The sequence below is a fragment of the Acartia tonsa genome, chromosome 8 (genome assembly GCF_053477335.1).
Source record: "Acartia tonsa isolate MP-2025a chromosome 8, ASM5347733v1, whole genome shotgun sequence".
NCBI classification, from domain to species: Eukaryota; Metazoa; Arthropoda; class Copepoda; order Calanoida; family Acartiidae; genus Acartia; species Acartia tonsa.
The window spans coordinates 44709514-44733532 of record NC_137267.1 but is presented as its reverse complement, the minus strand read 5'-3'; the positions used below and the strand labels follow the sequence as shown (position 1 = coordinate 44733532).

Below are 24019 nucleotides of genomic sequence, written 5' to 3'. Positions count from 1 at the left end.
TCCTCTCAATTTATATTAAACTAGCGGCTACATTCCTAGAGGCCTCTTGGGGCCCTTAAGGCTGAGGGGATGTCGACCCCTCCAACTTTATTTTGAAAGAAAAAATAAAAAAAAAAGATTTGATGGGGGGAGAGGGAGGGATTTTTTCTAAGGATGATTTCGTTTGGGAGGGCGGTGGTACCCTCCCCCAAAATAGTTATAAACCTTCCCAGGACATATGAGAAACTACACTGTAAATGACAACCATATCGGTTCAGTGGTTAGCGAGATTATCGGTAAACACACACACAGACAGAGATAATTTTACTTACTGATAAGAATTAATACATTTTACAGAAATAATATTGTTTAAAAATGTCAGGATTCAGGCCCCTTGAGGCTAGGAGCGTTGGCATTGATAATGCGACTGTCACTAGCACGGAGGTTTTAAAGGTAGACTTTTATTACGAAAATTCTGTCTGTATGTCTGTATATCTAATGCTTTCTACACTGTTTAAAAAATATAATATAATATATAATTGAAATGTCCGTCTCTTCGTATGTCCGGCTTTCAGTCTGTTCATCTGAGGAATTTTCTCGGCTCCTAGAAAAGCTAGACGGGTGAAACTTCTTTACAACATTCCCATCAATATGGAGCAGAATTGGGTATAAAACATCCATGAAAGACTGCTTTAAGACAGGTTTTAGCTAATTTTATTCATATTTAGACGTTAAAATGTTATGTCTTTATGAAAATTTTTGTATTTTGTCTTTCATTAACTTGACTAAATAAATTGGAATTGGCGGGGGTATTTCTCTAACCTAACAAAATAGCCATAATAATATTCCATATAATCTTTTTTTTTAATAGAAAATTGGACGTATGTTCTACATTGTTGACCCAGCAGAGACAAACTTCCCAAGTCTATCTAGTCTTCCAAAGGATGGATACATACAGCAGGTACAGAGATAGATACAGATAGATAGATAGACAGACAGATAGATAGACTGACAGACTGACAGACAGACAGACAGACAGACAGACAGACAGACAGACAGACAGACAGACAGATAGACATATAGATATATAGATACATGGATAGATAGATACAGATTGATAGAAAGGTAGATAGATAGATAGATTATATAGACAGACAGATAGACAGAAACGTAGACAGAAAGGTACACAGAAATATGCACAGAAAGGTAGACAGATAGACAGAAAGATAGATAGATTGATGGAATTATTTTTACTATTTTACTTTATATAATTTTAGGCAATGCCTTATTTCTTTGGTATGATAGCTTTGGAATGGCTTGTTCTGGCTTTGAAGGTAAAAAATACAGTTTTCAATAAAATGTCATAAAAAATCCTAAAATATCCTAAAACCTAATCAGGTTTAAATCCAGACATTTATTTTTGAGATATTAAGCGCAGGGGTGGGGGGGCATTGGGCTGTTTATTACACTGGTCCCCAAAGTTTTATCACAACGTTTTCTTATTTGTTGGCTCAACAACTTGGGAAATTTTATTAGATTTTGATCTGTTGGTTCATTGAGTTGAGTATCCAAACGTTTCAACCACTAATTGTAATGTACAGAAGGTGTAATTTTGTGTATCATCATTTAGAATGTACATGTATTTATTGGCCATTGTCTTATCCCTTAGATCCCTGGAAATTAAGTAACATTATAACTAATTGTTTTAGGGAAAGACCCCAAGATTGAGTGATGGAATAATGAGTGTTTCACATGGTCTCATCATGTCTCTTATGGAGTAAGTTTTTCTCACAGACTTTTTTAAAAACATTAGTAGAATCAATTAATACCTATATTTGTGACAACTTTTACTACACAGAAACTGCAATTTTTAAAATATTACTTGGTACATCAACAAAATCTTTACATATATAAACAATTCCATAGGGTGATCAACACAGTTTATTTATTTAAAGCCCATAACACAGTGTTTCATTGTTTAATGCCAGGTTACTAACATCTGGATACATATTCATATATCTAAAAGAATTGTTTAATAGATATAATTGGAACAACTTTTACTACACAGAAACTGCCAATTTTCAAATATTACTTGTTAAATCAACAAAATTTTTATATTTAGGTTACTAACATCTGGACTGTTATTTTCTGGATACATGTATATCTACAAGAATCATTGTATATATGAACTTCCTTGGGACTCAACTTGGACTTGGGTTAGTAGTTGTAATCTTGTAAAGGTTTTGGGACATTTGACTGTAATTTAGAGTGCACCTCTCCCTCCATAAATATTTTCAATGTCTTTTTTTTGCATGATCAACAGACTGTCTGACAAAGTAAATTATACATTGTTGCTCATTGATACATTGAATCTTCACCAAAAAGTTCAGCTGTCCATCTTCAATATGAGCGAAGACAAATGTATTTCCTCCATAGCGTCATGGACCGACTGACATGAAATATAAACTGTCAGACATATACTGTGAATTATAATGTAGCTATGCTTACTAAAAAAGGTGCAATTGTTCATTTTGATTTTAGATTGCAGCTGCTTTGGGAATTGATTTCTGCTACTACTGGGTGCATAGGGCAGCTCATGGTAAGTTAGAAATAAGCTAATTTCAGGAAAGAGTGGACACTTGCCATAATCTGACTAAAGAAATGCTGTTATTTTCAATCATGTATTTAGCAAAATTTCTGTCAAAATTTGCTTTTTTTGTTTTTTATTAATTTTCAATGAAATAGAAAAATATTTCAAAACTGATTTGATTACTCTGGCTGGTAAAGAAACTGTTTAAGTATCCTTTTTCAAAAAAAGGTCTGTTTTTTAAGCATTTTGGCCAGAGTTATAACCATATACATTATTGAACATAAAACAAATATAAATGAGTTACAATGTAATTTATTGCCTTTCAAACAGACTGAATCATTGAATTATATTTACAACTTTCATATACAAATTTAAAACATTATACATATTAAATACATATATTTTTCTGCCTTATTCCTAGGAATAGATTTTCTATGGGCAGCTTCATTATAGTTTAGAATATTAAACTAAATATATGTCTAGTATTAAATGTTCTATAGACTCCAACATAGTACCAAAAATGAAACTAGTTATATTTTTAGAAATAACTGTACTATGGACAGCTCACCAAATTCATCAAGATCAGTTCAGAAGATTAAACTAAATATTTTTCTAGAAATAAATGTTCTATGGGCAGCTCACCAGGTCCACCATAGTTCAGAAGATTATAACCTTAGCACAGCCCTCAGACAATCTGCCTTTCAAGCTTTTGGAGCTTGGGTAAGGTTTATAACCACTATCCTATTAAATATATAAAGCAGACGATTTTTTTTCTGAAGCTTAAGATCCAAAAAATATAATGTTCCGAATTGGTTGTACTTTTCAGGGAAGCTTTATTAATTTCTTTTATGATATTCTTAGGCTTTTTATCTGACCTATCCTACCTTCCCCAAGATGCTAGGAGCAAAGACTAAGAGTCTATTTAACTTATAGAATTGTTATGCTTATCATGTTATGATAACTAATATTAGTTTGATTTGTAATCTTTGACTGTTAAAAAAAAATTCATTATAAACCCTACAATATTTGGTCAAATTTTGGTTTTAGTCAAACTAACTCATGCAGAAGCAATGTCAATAAGAAAAAAATATTGAATTTTGAATCTACCCACCTCTCAGGAGTACAACAGCACAGAAATTAAATAAATTTTAATTTCAGCCTTTCTACCTTCCCATGGCTTTCTTCATCCCTCCTCAACACGCCATCATCCACAAGGAGTTAAATCTTCTTTATCAAGTAAGTCAAAATATTTATCATAATTAGCTAACTTTGAATAGTTAATTCCAAAACAGCTTCAAATCCAGTTAAATTTAACTGGATTAGACAGTATTGTTATAGACAACAAATAAAAAATAAATTGAAAATATAGAATGTGTCACTGCTTTATTTGCCCTTCCCCGATTTTTTTTTACTATCTGGAAAAATGATAAGATTTGATAGGGAAGTATATGTAGCTTTGTACCCATATCATACCATAGACAATTTTTCACAAATTGTAAAATAAAAATCACAAAAATATTATTAATCTATTATTTTTTTGCTATCTGCGGAAAGCTGTATATCATATGATGTAATAAAACTATTCTATATTGAAATAGAAAAAAAAATATTAAAGCAAAGGGGCAAAGAAGTGTATATGCTGTATTATCTGTTATTCACTTTGTATAACCAAAATACCAAAATACATTTTACTATATATAAAAAATAACTCAATATTATACCTTTATTTTCTTAACTTATTGCATGATGTTTAATACATGATAACTACATACTGACTGCATTAAAGCAAAGCCTTGAATACCAATGTGCGCTTCACTATACGTGGAGCTGGTTGTATTTAATATATTTGCAACAATGTCAAAAATATGTAAAAAATAATATGAAGACTATCTTATGCTAATTTAAAAATAAAGATAAAACCTTACTTCATTGTAATTTTAGTTTTGGATTCACACAGAGATTGTAAACAATATTGGACCTTTGGAATATATTCTTAACACTTCCAGTCATCATAGAGTTCACCATGGTATGTAATTATAGATTCTTGTGTCCCTCATAGATCAACCATAGATACCTTACCCATATGTCGCTGGTTAGAACCAATCCCAATAAGGGGATGTTTTGTAATTGTTAAAAATTAGAAGTTTCTGTTTAATAAAAGTTGTCGCAAATATAGGTATAAAATAAAAACTAAAAGCGAGTCTTATATTCGAATTAGACATGTTGATTCTTGTAACAATTAAGTAAAAATTAAAAAGCGTAGTAACTCTATAAACAATACTAGGAAGTGCATTTTAAGCATGATGAATTTATACAGTTTATATGATAAAATACATTTTAGAATTTTAGCCAAAATACAATTAATCACATATAAACGTATTTTTTCTAGCAAACCAATTCAATATTTGAAAATCGTTTATTTCAAGGTCTTAATGAAACAATCTATCTACAGCCATTTCAGAGATATTTTGCTGCTGAAACTTAAAATGTGTTCATATATTAAAGTAAAAGAATAGAAGGGGTTAAATAATTGTTCAAGGAGTGTGGACCCTATGTCGAGATTCAATTGGGTCATTGAACATCAGCCAATAGCGTCAGAAACAATACACAACCAAGTAGCTGCAAAAGAGCAGAAAGTAATTTGATAGCAGACGAAAAAGGTCCCTACTACTGGAACCAGGTAGTTGTTTGTGTTATACATCTATACTTATACATTTATTGTTTGTATAGGAGCCAATAGATATTGTCTGGACAAGAATTATGCTGGTGTTCTTATCATCTGGGACAGGTATAATAATGAATATACAATATACGTGGATATTATGAGAGGAAGAAAATTGTCGTCACTTAGGTTGCTAACATGGACAATATTTATTGGTCAGTTCGTTTATCCAATACGAGAAGATGGGTAAAGGGGTGAATAGGGGGGGATCCTTATTTTAGCCAGCTACAAGTTTAACTTTTTTAGAGGAGGACAACATCATTAAAAGCACAGCTCTGTAACTGTAGGATAAACAAACATTAACACTTGTACAGTTACAATCTTTGATTTTTATTTTGATATCCGCGGAAAGCAGTCTATAATACAATACAAAAAATAACTATTGTACGGTTTTTTAAAATTCTAAACTGTTTAGATTGTTTGGAACCTTTGAACAGGAGAGGGATGATATCAAGATTGTCTACGGTCTGGTAGATCAACCTCAGTTCTTCAATCCAATTAAACACCAGGTACAAGTTTGCCAGTATGGCTTCGAAACCGTTTAATATCCACTGGATTAGAACCAGTTCTTATTATCACTGTATGTAAGACAACAGTGTCTTATTGACTACGATGTGTTGCCTCCCAAATATCAAGAATATTTTTGTTTTAATTAATTAAATAATGGTTTTAATTCGTGTTGGTTTAACTTAAGCAAAGGCTTTGATACAGTAAAGGATTCTCTTTTAATGGATATAGGATATACGTTGATATATTGATAGGAGAAAATTTGTCGTCAATTAAGCTTGTTAATATGGACCTCTTTATTGGTCAGTTCGTTCATCCAGTAGGAGCGGAGGTGATGGGGGTAAATGCGTTGGTTGGAGGGGTACTTTACTTTATTAGAGTATATGAAAATCCGGTGCAACATCCAAGCAGTATATTTCGATTAATGTATTACACTTTCATGTTTGAGATTTCTATTTATTTATATCAAAAATTTACTTAGAGATAAACTTGTTATTTTATTTATTTACAGAAAAGATAAAAAAAAATAAGTAATTTATCAATTTATGAAAGTGTAGCATTATGAATTTAATATTAATACGTAACAAAAAATATGAATAGAAATTTGAGATCTATTTCAGTTCACGGTAAAATGTTCCTGGTAACGATTACTCCAAAATTCTATGAACGTTAAATGCTGCTAACTGCCAAACAAATGAACGTATAGATTATGACCGACAAAAGAAGGCCACAAATAATCTAGAAATCCATTAATTCGCACATAAATGCGCGAAAAAGACCTATTTTATGAGTTTCAGTGAAGCTTTTCCTATGCATAAATTGTTCTGGGCTATTTCAAATTATTTATAGGCCTTCTTATGCCGCTTATCTCTGTATGGGGGTATAACATACACGTTCCACCGTTTGACCATAAAAGATCATATATTTTTTAGATAATCGTAACCAGGAACATTTCACCGTGAACTGCTCTAGATCCAAGAATTCTAAATAATTGTGTCATGGAGAATAGTAATTCCATGTCTTCTTTTATTTCTGTTTTTGTAACTCAAACCCTGAAAAAAAAATAAAGATATGTTTTCTACACCAAATCCTATGTTAGAAATCATCCATCTCATACTTTTTTTTATAATTATATAAAAAAAAAAAAAATTTAGACCACCAGGTGTATTCTCTTAAAAGTACAATGTACTCGGTTTAGTTATTACAAGTTTTAAATCGAAAGGACAATTCTTACAGCCTTAATTAAGGATACAAGGTATCCGTAACGGACGGACGGACCGACCCTAATTATAAAAAGCTTCACTTTAAAAAAAATACCATATCAAGTTGTGCTTCAGAGTCAATATAATTTCTTCCACAATTTTCACAAATAAAATCTGCAAAATTAGATATGAGTTATTTATCACATCGTTTTATAGACAGTTTTCAGTGGATATTAAATGAAAAATTATCAGAAATAGACCAATTTTGTTAGATCAAAGGGGCCTAAGTCTAGGTTTTAAAAGTACAATCTCTCATTCGTTTATTCAAATACTTCAAGGACTTTTATAAATCTAGATTTGGTTGTTTAAACCAATTGGGATATTTTTGTTTATCGTTACTGAGTTAATACATCAACTTATCTTTCATTGTCTTTTCCCTAAACTTAAAAGATTTCTGCCTTAAACACTTTTTACTAATATAAAATATTTACCATTTTACGCAATACTAAACAAAAAAATTTAGGCATGAAGTTTTTCATGTCCTTGCAAGTATTGTTTATTGAAATATGCAGTCTTATCTTATTTTTTTGTTTTTATAAGAATTTATTTTTATAATTGTCTTATCTTCCAATTACTGACCAGGCCTCCAAATTACAACTATTTTCAATACGTTTAAATATCAAGGTATTTTGATAATAAATTAGAAAAAAATTCTATAAAAAAGGTAATTATGTCAATTGATTAATAAATGTATTCTAATCAACAGAATTTTGTAATTGACCAAAGTCAGAACCTAAAAACAGATTATTACAGTTAAAAAATTATCTTTGCGACTATTTAAGAGCCTTTTATCTTTAACTAGTAGCTACGCTTCTAGGGGGCCTTGTGGCATGGTGGGGGGGTAACAAAAATTGGGTATAGTCCTTTCCATGACATCGCTCCATATGGGGCGATGATTTTAATTGATCGCCTCTTATGACAAGGGGCGATGTATTGGCTCCTTGAAAGGAGCGATTTAATAGCCCCTTATAACAAGAGGCGATGTTATGACTCCTTGAAAGGAGCGATTTGATAGCCCCTTGCCCTAAGAGGCGATTAAATGATCCTTTATCGCTCCTTTATCGCCCCTTCTAAAGAGGAGATGATATGTCCTCTTATCCCAAGGGGCTATTTAATTAAATATCGCCTCTTCATGGCCCCTTCACTATTATATATATCTTAGTCCCTTGATGGCCCCTACATCGCTCCTACATCGCCCCTTCATCGCTCCTCCATCGCTCCTTCTCCAAATTTATATTACATTGTACTTTGATGGCCCCTACATCGCCCCTCCATCGCTCCTACATCACCCCTTCATCGCTCCTTCTTCAAATTTATATTACATTGTACTTTGATGGCCCCTACATCGCCCCTCCATCGCTCCTACATCGCCCCTTCATCGCTCCTTCTTCAAATTTATATTACATTGTACTGTGATGGCCCCTACATCGCTCCTACATCGCTCCTTCATCGCTCCTACATCGCCCCTTCATCGCTCCTTCTCCAAATTTATATTACATTGCAACTTGATGGCCCCTACATCGCTCCTACATCGCTCCTCCATCGCCCCTTCATCGCTCCTTCTCCAAATTTATATAACATTGCAACTTGATGGCCCCTACATCGCTGCTACATCGCTCCTCCATCGCTCCTCCATCGCTCCTACATCGCCCCTTCATCGCTCCTTCCACAAATTTATATTACATTGTACTTTGATGGCCCCTACATCTCTCCTCCATCGCTCCTCCATCGCCCCATCGCCCCTTAACCCTTTACAGTCGGGCCCCTTGCCGCACCTTAATCAGTCGGGGGGGGGGCGTTCAACGCCCCCCCCTATTATCTCAGTTCCTATTAGAGCTAGAGGGCTAAAATTTTTTGTGCAAGTCCCCTGTGTTATGATGAATTTTCGACCTTAAGTAAGTCAAGGTCAATTTTCGCTTACTTCACCCTTTTATTTAACAACCTTTGTTTTTAGGTCCTTTTTTACTTAAAAATTTCAAACGGCTGTAATTTTTTTATTTTTGAAGCTAGAAGAAAATTTTTTTTGCAGAAAATATTTATTTTTATGTAAATTTTATGTTTGAAATATCAAAACATAAATTTCAGCGGCCGCAGCTGTACTTGGCAGCTGCCAGCCGCCGCAGTCAGCGGTCGGCGGGAAAACGGCGGCGGATCTTTATGAAATTTTAATACATTATGCAGACATGTAAGAAAAGCTTAAGTTTAAAATTTGAAGTCTCTAAGTCAAAAATTGCGGCCACAGGAGCCATTTAAAGATTTCTGGAGACCTGGAGGATCAGGACCTGCAGGATCATACCTGGAACCTGAAAGTGACTTGAACACTTGTATTTAATATGAGGATGTACTACTAGAGGATATTTTAGTATTTTGGTAAGATAAAATGCTTTGTTTAAGTCAAAAAAATATTTTTGATCTTTACCTGGATGACCCTGCCAGGTTTGCTGGCATCCTGTGCCCGCCAGGATGGAGATATTCAAAAAATTCCAACTCTCAGTTATGTGTCATACCCAAACTTAAAAAGTCAAGCAGTTTGGGCTCTTCATCTTTCACACACAGAAAATGAGATAGAAAAAACCGGATGGGGGGGCGTTCAACGCCCCCCCCCCGACCGTTAAGGGTTAATAGCCCCTTACCTTAATTTATATAAAAAAGCCCCTACATAGCCTCTCCATTGCCCCTTAATAGCTCCTTACCTTAATTTTTATAACATAGCCCCTACATAGCCTCTCCATCGCCCCTTAATAGCCCCTTATCTTAATTTATATAACAAAGCCCCTACATAGCCTCTCCATCGCCCCTAATAGCCCCTTACCTTTATTTATATAACAAAGCTCCTACATAGCCTCTCCATTGCCCCTTAATAGTCCCTTACCTTAATTTATATAACATAGCTCCTACATAGCCTCTCCATCGCCCCTTAAAAGCCCATTACCTTAATTTATATAACATAGCCCCTACATAGCCTCTCCATCGCACCTTACCTTAATTTATATAACATAGCCCCTACATAGCCTCTCCATCGCCCCTTAATAGCTCCTTACCTTAATTTATATAACATAGCCCCTACATAGCCTCTCCATCGCCCCTTAATAGCCCCTTACCTTAATTTATATAGCATAGCCCCTACATAGCCTCTCCATCGCCCCTTAATAGCCTCTTACCTTAATTTATATAATCCTTACCTTAATATATATAACATAGCCCCTACATAGCCTCTCCATCGCCCCTAAATAGCCCCTTACCCTAATTTATATAACATAGCCCCTACATAGCCTCTCCATCGCCCCTTAATAGCCCCTTACCTTAATTTATATAACATAGCCTCTACATAGCCTTTCCATCGCCCCTTAATAGCCCCTTACCTTAATTTATATAACATAGCCCTACATAGCCTCTCCATCGCCCCTTAATAGCCCCTTACCTTAATTTATATAGCATAGCCCCTACATAGCCTCTCCATCGCCCCTTAATAGCCTCTTACCTTAATTTATATAATCCTTACCTTAATATATATAACATAGCCCCTACATAGCCTCTCCATCGCCCCTGAATAGCCCCTTACCCTAATTTATATAACATAGCCCCTACATAGTTTCTCCATCGCCCCTTAATAGCTCCTTACCTTAATTTATATAACATAGCCCCTACATAGCCTCTCCATCGCCCCTTAATAGCCCCTTACCTTAATTTATATAACATAGCCTCTACATAGCCTCTCCATCGCCCCTTAATAGCCCCTTACCTTAATTTATATAACATAGCCCTACATAGCCTCTCCATCGCCCCTTAATAGCCCCTTACCTTAATTTATATAGCATAGCCCCTACATAGCCTCTCCATCGCCCCTTAATAGCCTCTTACCTTAATTTATATAATCCTTACCTTAATATATATAACATAGCCCCTACATAGCCTCTCCATCGCCCCTAAATAGCCCCTTACCCTAATTTATATAACATAGCCCCTACATAGCCTCTCCATCGCCCCTTAATAGCTCCTTACCTTAATTTATATAACATAGCCCCTACATAGCCTCTCCATCGCCCCTTAATAGCCCCTTACCTTAATTTATATAGCATAGCCCCTACATAGCCTCTCCATCGCCCCTTAATAGCCTCTTACCTTAATTTATATAATCCTTACCTTAATATATATAACATAGCCCCTACATAGCCTCTCCATCGCCCCTAAATAGCCCCTTACCCTAATTTATATAACATAGCCCCTACATAGCCTCTCCATCGCCCCTTAATAGCCCCTTACCTTAATTTATATAACATAGCCTCTACATAGCCTCTCCATCGCCCCTTAATAGCCCCTTACCTTAATTTATATAACATAGCCCTACATAGCCTCTCCATCGCCCCTTAATAGCCCCTTACCTTAATTTATATAGCATAGCCCCTACATAGCCTCTCCATCGCCCCTTAATAGCCTCTTACCTTAATTTATATAATCCTTACCTTAATATATATAACATAGCCCCTACATAGCCTCTCCATCGCCCCTGAATAGCCCCTTACCCTAATTTATATAACATAGCCCCTACATAGCCTCTCCATCGCCCCTTAATAGCTCCTTACCTTAATTTATATAACATAGCCCCTACATAGCCTCTCCATCGCCCCTTAATAGCCCCTTACCTTAATTTATATAACATAGCCTCTACATAGCCTCTCCATCGCCCCTTAATAGCCCCTTACCTTAATTTATATAACATAGCCCTACATAGCCTCTCCATCGCCCCTTAATAGCCCCTTACCTTAATTTATATAGCATAGCCCCTACATAGCCTCTCCATCGCCCCTTCATAGCCTCTTACCTTAATTTATATAATCCTTACCTTAATATATATAACATAGCCCCTACATAGCCTCTCCATCGCCCCTAAATAGCCCCTTACCCTAATTTATATAACATAGCCCCTACATAGCCTCTCCATCGCCCCTTAATAGCTCCTTACCTTAATTTATATAACATAGCCCCTACATAGCCTCTCCATCGCCCCTAAATAGCCCCTTACCTTAATTTATATAACATAGCCCTACATAGCCTCTCCATCGCCCCTTAATAGCCCCTTACCTTAATTTATATAGCATAGCCCCTACATAGCCTCTCCATCGCCCCTTAATAGCCTCTTACCTTAATTTATATAATCCTTACCTTAATATATATAACATAGCCCCTACATAGCCTCTCCATCGCCCCTAAATAGCCCCTTACCCTAATTTATATAACATAGCCCCTACATAGCCTCTCCATCGCCCCTTAATAGCCCCTTACCTTAATTTATATAACATAGCCTCTACATAGCCTCTCCATCGCCCCTTAATAGCCCCTTACCTTAATTTATATAACATAGCCCTACATAGCCTCTCCATCGCCCCTTAATAGCCCCTTACCTTAATTTATATAGCATAGCCCCTACATAGCCTCTCCATCGCCCCTTAATAGCCTCTTACCTTAATTTATATAATCCTTACCTTAATATATATAACATAGCCCCTACATAGCCTCTCCATCGCCCCTGAATAGCCCCTTACCCTAATTTATATAACATAGCCCCTACATAGCCTCTCCATCGCCCCTTAATAGCTCCTTACCTTAATTTATATAACATAGCCCCTACATAGCCTCTCCATCGCCCCTTAATAGCCCCTTACCTTAATTTATATAACATAGCCTCTACATAGCCTCTCCATCGCCCCTTAATAGCCCCTTACCTTAATTTATATAACATAGCCCTACATAGCCTCTCCATCGCCCCTTAATAGCCCCTTACCTTAATTTATATAGCATAGCCCCTACATAGCCTCTCCATCGCCCCTTAATAGCCTCTTACCTTAATTTATATAATCCTTACCTTAATATATATAACATAGCCCCTACATAGCCTCTCCATCGCCCCTAAATAGCCCCTTACCCTAATTTATATAACATAGCCCCTACATAGCCTCTCCATCGCCCCTTAATAGCTCCTTACCTTAATTTATATAACATAGCCCCTACATAGCCTTTCCATCGCCCCTTAATAGCCCCTTACCTTAATTTATATAACATAGCCCTACATAGCCTCTCCATCGCCCCTTAATAGCCCCTTACCTTAATTTATATAGCATAGCCCCTACATAGCCTCTCCATCGCCCCTTAATAGCCTCTTACCTTAATTTATATAATCCTTACCTTAATATATATAACATAGCCCCTACATAGCCTCTCCATCGCCCCTTAATAGCCCCTTACCTTAATTTATATAACATAGCCTCTACATAGCCTCTCCATCGCCCCTTAATAGCCCCTTACCTTAATTTATATAACATAGCCCTACATAGCCTCTCCATCGCCCCTTAATAGCCCCTTACCTTAATTTATGTAGCATAGCCCCTACATAGCCTCTCCATCGCCCCTTAATAGCCTCTTACCTTAATTTATATAATCCTTACCTTAATATATATAACATAGCCCCTACATAGCCTCTCCATCGCCCCTAAATAGCCCCTTACCCTAATTTATATAACATAGCCCCTACATAGCCTCTCCATCGCCCCTTAATAGCTCCTTACCTTAATTTATATAACATAGCCCCTACATAGCCTCTCCATCGCCCCTTAATAGCCTCTTACCTTAATTTATATAACATAGGCCCTACAAAGCATCTCCATCGCCCCTTAATAGCCCCTTACCTTAATTATATAACATAGCCCCTACATAGCCTCTCCATCGCCCCTTAATAGCCTCTTACCTTAATTTATATAACATAGCCCCTTCATAGCCTCTTCATCGCCCCTTACCTTAATTTATATAACATAGGCCCTTTATGGCTCCTGTACAGCCTCTGTAATTGTATTGCCCCTTCATTATAGAAGGTAGGGCATTAAGGTAAGGAAGGAATGTGACCCTCTACAGTTTTAAATTTAAGTTTTAAAAGGATGACAAGGATGACAACATTTATAAAAGCAAAGCTCTGAAACGGTAGAAAAAAGTTTAAAGGAAGCCTGCAAGAAATACCACGCTTTAACTGCTAAAAGACTGCCACAAGAAGACCCAATACCCCAAATTATAAGCCTTCAGCTTCAATAACAAAAAAGTTCTAGGCATTTCAAAATAGCATTTTATGTACAATGGAATTTTTGAAAGATTTCCAATGCTCATAAAAGAAAAAACAATATTAAATTACGTTGCCTAGACATAAAATTATAACCTTATATTTGTCAGAAACTTAGATTGCCTGTAACTGATTACATTTTTACAATAAAAACACCACATTTCATAGTCAAAATCTATGAAAAAAAATCGATTTAAATTGCATTTTTAAACGAAAATCATAGCGGAAACAAAGGGGTAAACTAATACAAGCTTAGCTGTGATTGGTTGTTAAGCTGATTCAGCCTTCTGATTGGCTACAGTACATTCGGTACAACGCAAGTAAAACTTATTTTTTTTTAATGATTTTGACTATAAAAATGGGTATTTTTATTGTAAAAATATAATTAGTTACTGGAAACCTAAATTTATGACAAAAAAAATAAGCTTATAATTTTGTTTCTAGGCCACGTAGTTTAATTTTAAAGTTTTCAACATGAGCATTGCAATTCTTTCAAAATTTCCATTGTACATAAAATGTCATTTTAAAATGCCTAGAACTTTTTTGTTATAGAAGCTGAAGGCTTCAAATTTGGGGTATTTGGTCTACTTGTGGCAGTCTTTCAGCAGTTAAAGCGTGGTATTTCTTGCAGGCTTCCTTTAAACTTTTTTCTACCGTTTCAGAGCTTTGCTTTTATAAATGTTGTCATCCTTGTCATCCTTTTAAAACTTAAATTTAAAACTGTAGAGGGTCACATTCCTTCCTTACCTTAATGCCCTACCTTCTATAATGAAGGGGCAATACAATTACAGAGGCTGTACAGGAGCCATAAAGGGCCTATGTTATATAAATTAAGGTAAGGGGCGATGAAGAGGCTATGAAGGGGCTATGTTATATAAATTAAGGTAAGAGGCTATTAAGGGGCGATGGAGAGGCTATGTAGGGGCTATGTTATATAATTAAGGTAAGGGGCTATTAAGGGGCGATGGAGATGCTTTGTAGGGCCTATGTTATATAAATTAAGGTAAGAGGCTATTAAGGGGCGATGGAGAGGCTATGTAGGGGCTATGTTATATAAATTAGGGTAAGGGGCTATTTAGGGGCGATGGAGAGGCTATGTAGGGGCTATGTTATATATATTAAGGTAAGGATTATATAAATTAAGGTAAGAGGCTATTAAGGGGCGATGGAGAGGCTATGTAGGGGCTATGCTATATAAATTAAGGTAAGGGGCTATTAAGGGGCGATGGAGAGGCTATGTAGGGCTATGTTATATAAATTAAGGTAAGGGGCTATTAAGGGGCGATGGAGAGGCTATGTAGAGGCTATGTTATATAAATTAAGGTAAGGGGCTATTAAGGGGCGATGGAGAGGCTATGTAGGGGCTATGTTATATAAATTAAGGTAAGGAGCTATTAAGGGGCGATGGAGAGGCTATGTAGGGGCTATGTTATATAAATTAGGGTAAGGGGCTATTCAGGGGCGATGGAGAGGCTATGTAGGGGCTATGTTATATATATTAAGGTAAGGATTATATAAATTAAGGTAAGAGGCTATTAAGGGGCGATGGAGAGGCTATGTAGGGGCTATGCTATATAAATTAAGGTAAGGGGCTATTAAGGGGCGATGGAGAGGCTATGTAGGGCTATGTTATATAAATTAAGGTAAGGGGCTATTAAGGGGCGATGGAGAGGCTATGTAGAGGCTATGTTATATAAATTAAGGTAAGGGGCTATTAAGGGGCGATGGAGAGGCTATGTAGGGGCTATGTTATATAAATTAGGGTAAGGGGCTATTTAGGGGCGATGGAGAGGCTATGTAGGGGCTATGTTATATATATTAAGGTAAGGATTATATAAATTAAGGTAAGAGGCTATTAAGGGGCGATGGAGAGGCTATGTAGGGGCTATGCTATATAAATTAAGGTAAGGAGCTATTAAGGGGCGATGGAGAGGCTATGTAGGGGCTATGTTATATAAATTAGGGTAAGGGGCTATTTAGGGGCGATGGAGAGGCTATGTAGGGGCTATGTTATATATATTAAGGTAAGGATTATATAAATTAAGGTAAGAGGCTATTAAGGGGCGATGGAGAGGCTATGTAGGGGCTATGCTATATAAATTAAGGTAAGGGGCTATTAAGGGGCGATGGAGAGGCTATGTAGGGCTATGTTATATAAATTAAGGTAAGGGGCTATTAAGGGGCGATGGAGAGGCTATGTAGAGGCTATGTTATATAAATTAAGGTAAGGGGCTATTAAGGGGCGATGGAGAGGCTATGTAGGGGCTATGTTATATAAATTAAGGTAAGGAGCTATTAAGGGGCGATGGAGAGGCTATGTAGGGGCTATGTTATATAAATTAGGGTAAGGGGCTATTCAGGGGCGATGGAGAGGCTATGTTATATATATTAAGGTAAGGATTATATAAATTAAGGTAGGAGGCTATTAAGGGGCGATGGAGAGGCTATGTAGGGGCTATGCTATATAAATTAAGGTAAGGGGCTATTAAGGGGCGATGGAGAGGCTATGTAGGGCTATGTTATATAAATTAAGGTAAGGGGCTATTAAGGGGCGATGGAGAGGCTATGTAGAGGCTATGTTATATAAATTAAGGTAAGGGGCTATTAAGGGGCGATGGAGAGGCTATGTAGGGGCTATGTTATATAAATTAGGGTAAGGGGCTATTTAGGGGCGATGGAGAGGCTATGTAGGGGCTATGTTATATATATTAAGGTAAGGATTATATAAATTAAGGTAAGAGGCTATCAAGGGGCGATGGAGAGGCTATGTAGGGGCTATGCTATATAAATTAAGGTAAGGGGCTATTAAGGGGCGATGGAGAGGCTATGTAGGGCTATGTTATATAAATTAAGGTAAGGGGCTATTAAGGGGCGATGGAGAGGCTATGTAGGGGCTATGTTATATAATTAAGGTAAGGGGCTATTAAGGGGCGATGGAGATGCTTTGTAGGGCCTATGTTATATAAATTAAGGTAAGAGGCTATTAAGGGGCGATGGAGAGGCTATGTAGGGGCTATGTTATATAAATTAGGGTAAGGGGCTATTCAGGGGCGATGGAGAGGCTATGTTATATATATTAAGGTAAGGATTATATAAATTAAGGTAAGAGGCTATGTAGGGGCTATGTTATATAAATTAGGGTAAGGGACTATTTAGGGGCGATGGAGAGGCTATGTAGGGGCTATGTTATATATATTAAGGTAAGGATTATATAAATTAAGGTAAGAGGCTATTAAGGGGCGATGGAGAGGCTATGTAGGGGCTATGCTATATAAATTAAGGTAAGGGGCTATTAAGGGGCGATGGAGAGGCTATGTAGGGCTATGTTATATAAATTAAGGTAAGGGGCTATTAAGGGGCGATGGAGAGGCTATGTAGAGGCTATGTTATATAAATTAAGGTAAGGGGCTATTAAGGGGCGATGGAGAGGCTATGTAGGGGCTATGTTATATAAATTAAGGTAAGGAGCTATTAAGGGGCGATGGAGAGGCTATGTAGGGGCTATGTTATATAAATAAAGGTAAGGGGCTATTAGGGGCGATGGAGAGGCTATGTAGGGGCTTTGTTATATAAATTAAGATAAGGGGCTATTAAGGGGCGATGGAGAGGCTATGTAGGGGCTATGTTATAAAAATTAAGGTAAGGAGCTATTAAGGGGCAATGGAGAGGCTATGTAGGGGCTTTTTTATATAAATTAAGGTAAGGGGCTATTAAGGGGCGATGGGGCGATGGAGGAGCGATGGAGGAGAGATGTAGGGGCCATCAAAGTACAATGTAATATAAATTTGTGGAAGGAGCGATGAAGGGGCGATGTAGGAGCGATGGAGGAGCGATGGAGGAGCGATGTAGGGGCCATCAAAGTACAATGTAATATAAATTTCAAGAAGGAGAGATGAAGGAGCGATGTAGGGGCGATGTAGGAGCGATGAAGGGGCCATGGAGGAGCGATGTAGGGGCCATCAAAGTACAATGTAATATAAATTTCAAGAAGGAGAGATGAAGGAGCGATGTAGGGGCGATGGAGGAGCGATGAAGGGGCGATGGAGGAGCGATGTAGGGGCCATCAAAGTACAATGTAATATAAATTTCAAGAAGGAGAGATGAAGGAGCGATGTAGGGGCGATGTATGAGCGATGTAGGGGCGATGGAGGAGCGATGTAGGGGCCATCAAAGTACAATGTAATATAAAATTCAAGAATTAGAGATGAAGGAGCGATGTAGGGGCGATGTAGGGGCGATGTAGGGGCGATGTAGGGGCCATCAAAGTACAATTTAATATAAATTTCAAGAAGGAGAGATGAAGGAGCGATGTAGGGGCGATGAAGGAGCGATGAAGGGGCACTGGAGGTAAAGGACTATGGAGGGGCGATGGAGAGGCTATGAAGGAGCCATCATGGGGCTATAGTATAGCCTCTTATCATAAGAGGCGATATTAACGCCCCTTCAAAGGAGCTATTAAGAGGCCATGAAGGAGCTATAGCATAGCCTCTTATCATAAGAGGCGATATGAACGCTCCTTAAAAGGGGCTATCACATCGCTCCATATGATAAGAGGCTATGCTATAGCTCCTTGAAGGAGCTATAGAAAATCATCGCCCCATATGGAGCGATGTCATGGAAAGGACTATACCCCAAAAATTTGGGGGTCAATTATTCTAGGGGCGATTTCTCTTGGGAGAGTGGCAGTTTCTCTCTAAATTAGCAGTAAACATTACCAGCTACCTTGTAAAGGAGAACCATATTGGTTCAGCTGTCACAGATCCTTCGAAACACACAGACGGACAGACACACACACCGAGCCTGTTACTTTTAAATTAGAATTTTAAAATGCGCTGTAATGAATGTCGTCATCCGTATCTGATTTTCCAAAAATTCTACCTGAATCTGTTCCGCTTATTGCAGACAAGATGGAATCTTGCCTTTCCTAAACAAGAGCAAATAGTGTCTGTTCGAAATAAATTAAAAATAAGGAGGGGAGGGGGGTGGAGTTTTTTTTCTACACCAACTCTTGCAGGGGGACCTTGCCCTGTTTGGCATGTACCTTCATAATTCATTGTCCTAATCCTGCGGAGTTACTCATTACCGAAAATATCCTAACCTTTCTGCCAAAATTCGGATTTTGATTTTAAAAAATGGCTTTTTAATGTAAGTATTTACCTCAGAAGATTTTGTTTTATTGTACAGACCCTCTTCGTCATATGAACTAGAAATCAGAAAAATAGGTATATTTTTATGATTTGATCATCCAGGGTTTTCCCTCAAAGTACCTTGTTGAGCTCAGTAACCAACCCCCATTGAAAATAAGGGGAAGGGGAGGGGTAGTTTTTCATTTCATTTATTACGGCATGTTAGGTTAGGTTAGAGAATTGATACTTGAAATAACCCCACAATTAAGATTTTGTATCCCCCCCCCCCCCCCCCTCTGAAAAAAAGCTTGGTTGTCCTTGGTACTCTAGTGGAATGGAAGAAATAAAATTTACTTATTTATTGGCACAGAATGTAAATACTCACTAAACATAAAGTTTACCTATTTATTTGCACAAAATGAAAACACTCTCTAAATATAAAGTGTACCTATTTATTTGGCACAGAATGTAAACACTATCTCAATATATAATTTTCCTATCTATTGGCACAGAATGTAAACTCTCTTTTCTTATGAAATTTACCTATTTATTGTCACAGATTGTAATCACTCTCCCCGTATAAAGTTTACCTATTTATTGGCACAGAATGTAAGCACTCTCTCCATATAAAATTTACCTATTTATTGGCACAGAATGTAAACACTCTCTATATAAAGATTTACCTATTTATTGGCACAGAATATAAACACTCTCTCCTTATGAAATTTACCTATTCATTGGCACAGAATGTAAACACTCTCTCCATATAAAATTTACCTATTTATTGGCACAGAATATAAACACTCTCTTCATATGAAATTTACCTATTTATTGGCACAGAATGTAAACACTCTCTCCATATGAAATTTACCTATTTATTGGCGCAGAATGTAAACAATCTCTTCATATAAGATTTACCTATTTATTGGCACAGAATATAAACACTCTCTCCATATGAAATTTACCTATTTATTGGCACAGAATGTAAACACTCTCTCCATATAAAATATAACTATTTATTAGCACAGAATGTAAACACTCTCTCCATATAAAATTTACCTATTTAATGGCACAGAATTTAAACACTATCTTCATATAAAATTTACCTATTTATTGGCACAGAATGTAAACACTCTCTCCATATAAAATCTACCATTTCTTCATAATCAAACATTACATTTTCATTTCTACAAATTAACATTTTATATTTATTCTCCCAACTACTTGAAGGGTTAGGGGCCCTTAGGGGTTAAATATAAGAAAAATAACCTCCTCCAAATTTTAATTTATATCATAAGGAAATGCTCGATAGGCACCTGAAGGGAAAGAATCTATATTTTTTTAGGTTGACATCTGCAGTAAAATAAGTAAAAGTACATTAGAAAGTAATATACATATTTTGGGAATAGTCCCTTTCGTAACATAGCCCCATATGGGGCGATTCGGTGTATTTTTAGAATGGCTTTTTATCGGTTATTTTAGGTTAGGTTAGGTTATATTAGGTTAGGTGATTGCCCCACAGGGTTAGGTAATTGGCCCCGCAGGGTTAGAGCCCCCCTAGACTAGACTAGAAATAGGAGAAAAGCTACTGTGAAAAATACGAAGAATCGCCCCATAAGGTGCGATGTTACGAAAGGGATTATACCCCATATTTTTTATTTTTTCTAAGGTAAAATATCTTTTCCAACTTCTAATGATTTAACAAATTAAAATTAACAGGTTAAGTAAAGATCTTACAGTTTATCATTCACATCATTGTACTCGCTTTGCTTACTTGTATTACTCGTTGAAATCTAAAAATTCTTTTGATTTTATAAATTACTAGTGGCTACGCCCCTTGAGGACTCTTAGGGCACTTAAACGAATGGGGGTTGGTCGACCCTCCAGTCTCTATTCTAGTTTTAAAAAGAAAAAGTATAAAAGAATTTTTGAGGGGATTATTTTTTCATAGGTGACTTCTTTTAGAAGTCTGGAGGTAACTTCCCCCAAACAATTTCAAAATTTTCTTGGACCTCATAGAAGTTTTACTGTAAAGGAGAACCATATCGGTCTAGCCCTTAACGAGATCTTGAGCTACAGACATACAGATAGACATCACTTTACTTTTATATAAGGATGATAAATAAAAATGAATCTTACCTTTGCAGATTTATCAGATAATTTACTTTCCTCAATGTTTCTCTGTTTTGCTAGATTTAAGTTTGATCTGCAAAAATCTAATTTTAGAATTTGTAAATTGTTTTTATTTTAGAAAGATAATTTAAGTTATAGTGTCAATATTTACCGCTTAAAACAAATGTACAAGTCTACAACGCCTTCAAAAGGTATCATTATTCCAAGTTTATAAAAGATACATCTGCGGTTTCCCTCAAAGTGCCTAGTCGGGCACAGAAGCCCCCCCCCCCCTCTTTTTATCAAAATAAGTAGATTGCAACTTAGAGGGTATGGGGATTTTTCTGGTAGTAATTGATAATGCTAGGTTAGGGTAGGCTAAATTTGACACAAAAAATTGGGGGGTGGGGTGTACTCGCTGGGAACTTTTTAGGGAAAGCTCCGATATATCAAATGAAGGCATTTTTGGGGATGGTCAAAACTTCTTGACTTATTCAACAGGGAAGGTGCAGTTGTAATGATAAAATATACATTACAAATCTGATGGAGAGAGGGACATTGGGTTGTTTATTACACTAGTCCCCAAAGTTTTACAATAACATTTTATAACAACTTTGATGATTTTTATTGAATTGTTTGATTGGTTTGTTCATTAAGCTGAGTGTCCAAAGGTTGGAACCAATAATTGAATAAATTTTTTGTATCAACATTGGGGATGTAAATAAATTCATCGGTTATTGTCTTATCCCTTTATATCCCTGACAAATCTGGAGAATGCTGTACCTGAATTTTTGTTTTCTACCAGATTTTATTGTCATCATAAATATTGTGCAAACAATGAAACTGATAATTCCTGTGAATTATTGCAGGATTATAGAAAGGGTAGCCTCTCTATAGATAAGGATTGCTTAGTTGCTTTGACCCATATATCATCTATGGGATGATGGAGGTCAGGAAAATAGCTTAAAACCATCCGAAGATTAAGTTTCTTTGATTAGTACAAGAAATTCAGACCTTTAATTGAGGAGCTTAAGACAAAAAATCCTTATTACTTTATGCATGTTTTATCAGATCACTTTAATGAATGGGGGGGGGGGGGGGGGGGGATGCTCAAAATTTTAGAAGTTTAAAATGACCTTCCAGCCCTATCCACAAACATTCATCTCTGTTTAAATTTTTTCCTTCTTTAAAAAAAATGTGCACTTTTTTTATAAACCAATGAGTTATTGTTATGACCTTAAGAAAAAAATTTATAGCTAGTGAGTTGTTTTATCTAACTGACATTGGAAGTAAATATTTATGATAAAAATGGATGTCGAATTTACATGGATATTATGACAGGGAGAAAATGGTATTCAATTTAAGTTGCCAACATGGACATCCTTTATTTGTCAGTTTGTTCATACAGTAGGAATGGATGGAATGGGGTAAGGGGGAATGAATAGGATTGTAGTTTTTGCCCGCTACAAGTTTCACTTTATTAGAGAGAACTTGATAATCTGGTGTTAAATCCATTGGAAGTAAATATTTATGATAAAAATGGATGTCGAATTTACATGGATATTATGACAGGGAGAAAATGGTATTCAATTTAAGTTGCCAACATGGACATCCTTTATTTGTCAGTTTGTTCATACAGTAGGAATGGATGGAATGGGGTAAGGGGGAATGAATAGGATTGTAGTTTTTGCCCGCTACAAGTTTCACTTTATTAGAGAGAACTTGATAATCTGGTGTTAAATCCAAGTAATGATAAATACATTGAAAACGATAATGTTAAATAACTTGATTGGTAAGACGTACAGACAATACCTCATAGTAGTAGAGTAGGGTAGCTGCGCTGATCACTTATTTTACCTGTAAATATTAATAGAATAAACTCTATTTTATCCTAGATATAAAAAGATTACAATCAAATCCTTATGTAAAAGTAACAGGATCTGTGTGTGTCTGTCTTTACCGAGGGATCTTACTAACCACTGGACCGATATAGTTCTCTTTTATAAAATAACTTTTCATAGGTCCAGTTGTGAAGGATAATAACTACATTAGGGGAGGGTACAAGAGAAATTGTCCCAAGAAAATGTTCGTGCAATTATTTTCTAAAAAAAGCATTCTAAAGGATAACTTCTTTTATATACAATAGTTTAATCTACGCATTAGCAGGTTTTAGGTTATTTTAGATATCTAAAATTAAAATCATATTTGTTTAACTTAATATAAATAAAATAAAATTAATTATTAAAACCTGAGAATAAGATATAGAAGATGTAGGGCAATTCTTGGAAGATTTCTTCGCCATGGTTTTGTGGTTTGTTTCAGGCTTTTTAGAACTTAGTCAAAACATGTTGATATCAACACTGGTTTCTGCAAAATAACACAATTTTAGTATTATTCAATTCATTAACAGTTTTGAAAAGTTCCATTCTCAAAATGTCATGCAGAATAGTTATTTATAGCAACGTTATATTGACAGCTTTCCGCGGATATTAAAACGAAAAAAAACCGTAAATTAATTAAAACCAGTTGACTGAAAATAAATTTATTATTTTAATTTTAGTATGTCTCGGAAAATTATCTGTAATACGATGATATACTGATTTTTTAGTATTGTGC

At 36.1% G+C, this 24019-nt stretch overlaps 2 protein-coding genes across 3 annotated transcripts in view; one reads left to right on the top strand and one right to left on the bottom strand.

Annotated features, from left to right (window-relative positions):
- The first annotated feature begins 328 nt into the window (after positions 1–328).
- The window catches only part of LOC145327035 (alkylglycerol monooxygenase-like), a 31918-nt gene continuing 8227 nt past the window's right edge, over positions 329–24019 (top strand). For both annotated transcript variants that reach the window (XM_080170528.1, XM_080170529.1), the window contains exons 1-11: positions 329–432; positions 851–940; positions 1257–1313; positions 1689–1756; positions 2102–2195; positions 2521–2578; positions 3186–3289; positions 3728–3805; positions 4511–4595; positions 5300–5357; positions 5707–5800. In XM_080170528.1, the coding sequence (XP_080026654.1) occupies positions 355–432; positions 851–940; positions 1257–1313; positions 1689–1756; positions 2102–2195; positions 2521–2578; positions 3186–3289; positions 3728–3805; positions 4511–4595; positions 5300–5357; positions 5707–5800 (864 nt within the window). In that variant the 5' untranslated portion in view covers positions 329–354. The remainder of the gene's footprint in view (positions 433–850; positions 941–1256; positions 1314–1688; positions 1757–2101; positions 2196–2520; positions 2579–3185; positions 3290–3727; positions 3806–4510; positions 4596–5299; positions 5358–5706; positions 5801–24019) is intronic.
- Positions 6328–23772, bottom strand: LOC145327036 (uncharacterized). Its single transcript, XM_080170530.1, has 10 exons — positions 23652–23772; positions 23261–23294; positions 22187–22256; positions 21431–21497; positions 21029–21084; positions 20398–20478; positions 19323–19368; positions 19044–19089; positions 7116–7174; positions 6328–6850 (listed from the first exon to the last, which is right to left on the bottom strand). Exons 1-10 carry the CDS (start codon positions 23703–23705, stop codon positions 6782–6784), a joined length of 582 nt encoding a protein of 193 aa, XP_080026656.1. The 5' UTR covers positions 23706–23772; the 3' UTR covers positions 6328–6781.

Coding starts and splice junctions, on each gene's coding strand:
- LOC145327036 (XM_080170530.1), bottom strand. CDS start 23,705: ATGGCGAAGAAATCTTCCAAGAATTGCCCTACATCTTCTATATCTTAT. Junction 22,257..23,260: donor TATTCTATTAATATTTACAG/GTAAAATAAGTG, acceptor AATAATTCACAG/GAATTATCAGTTTCATTGTT. Junction 21,085..21,430: donor TATCTGATAAATCTGCAAAG/GTAAGATTCATT, acceptor AAGAATTTTTAG/ATTTCAACGAGTAATACAAG.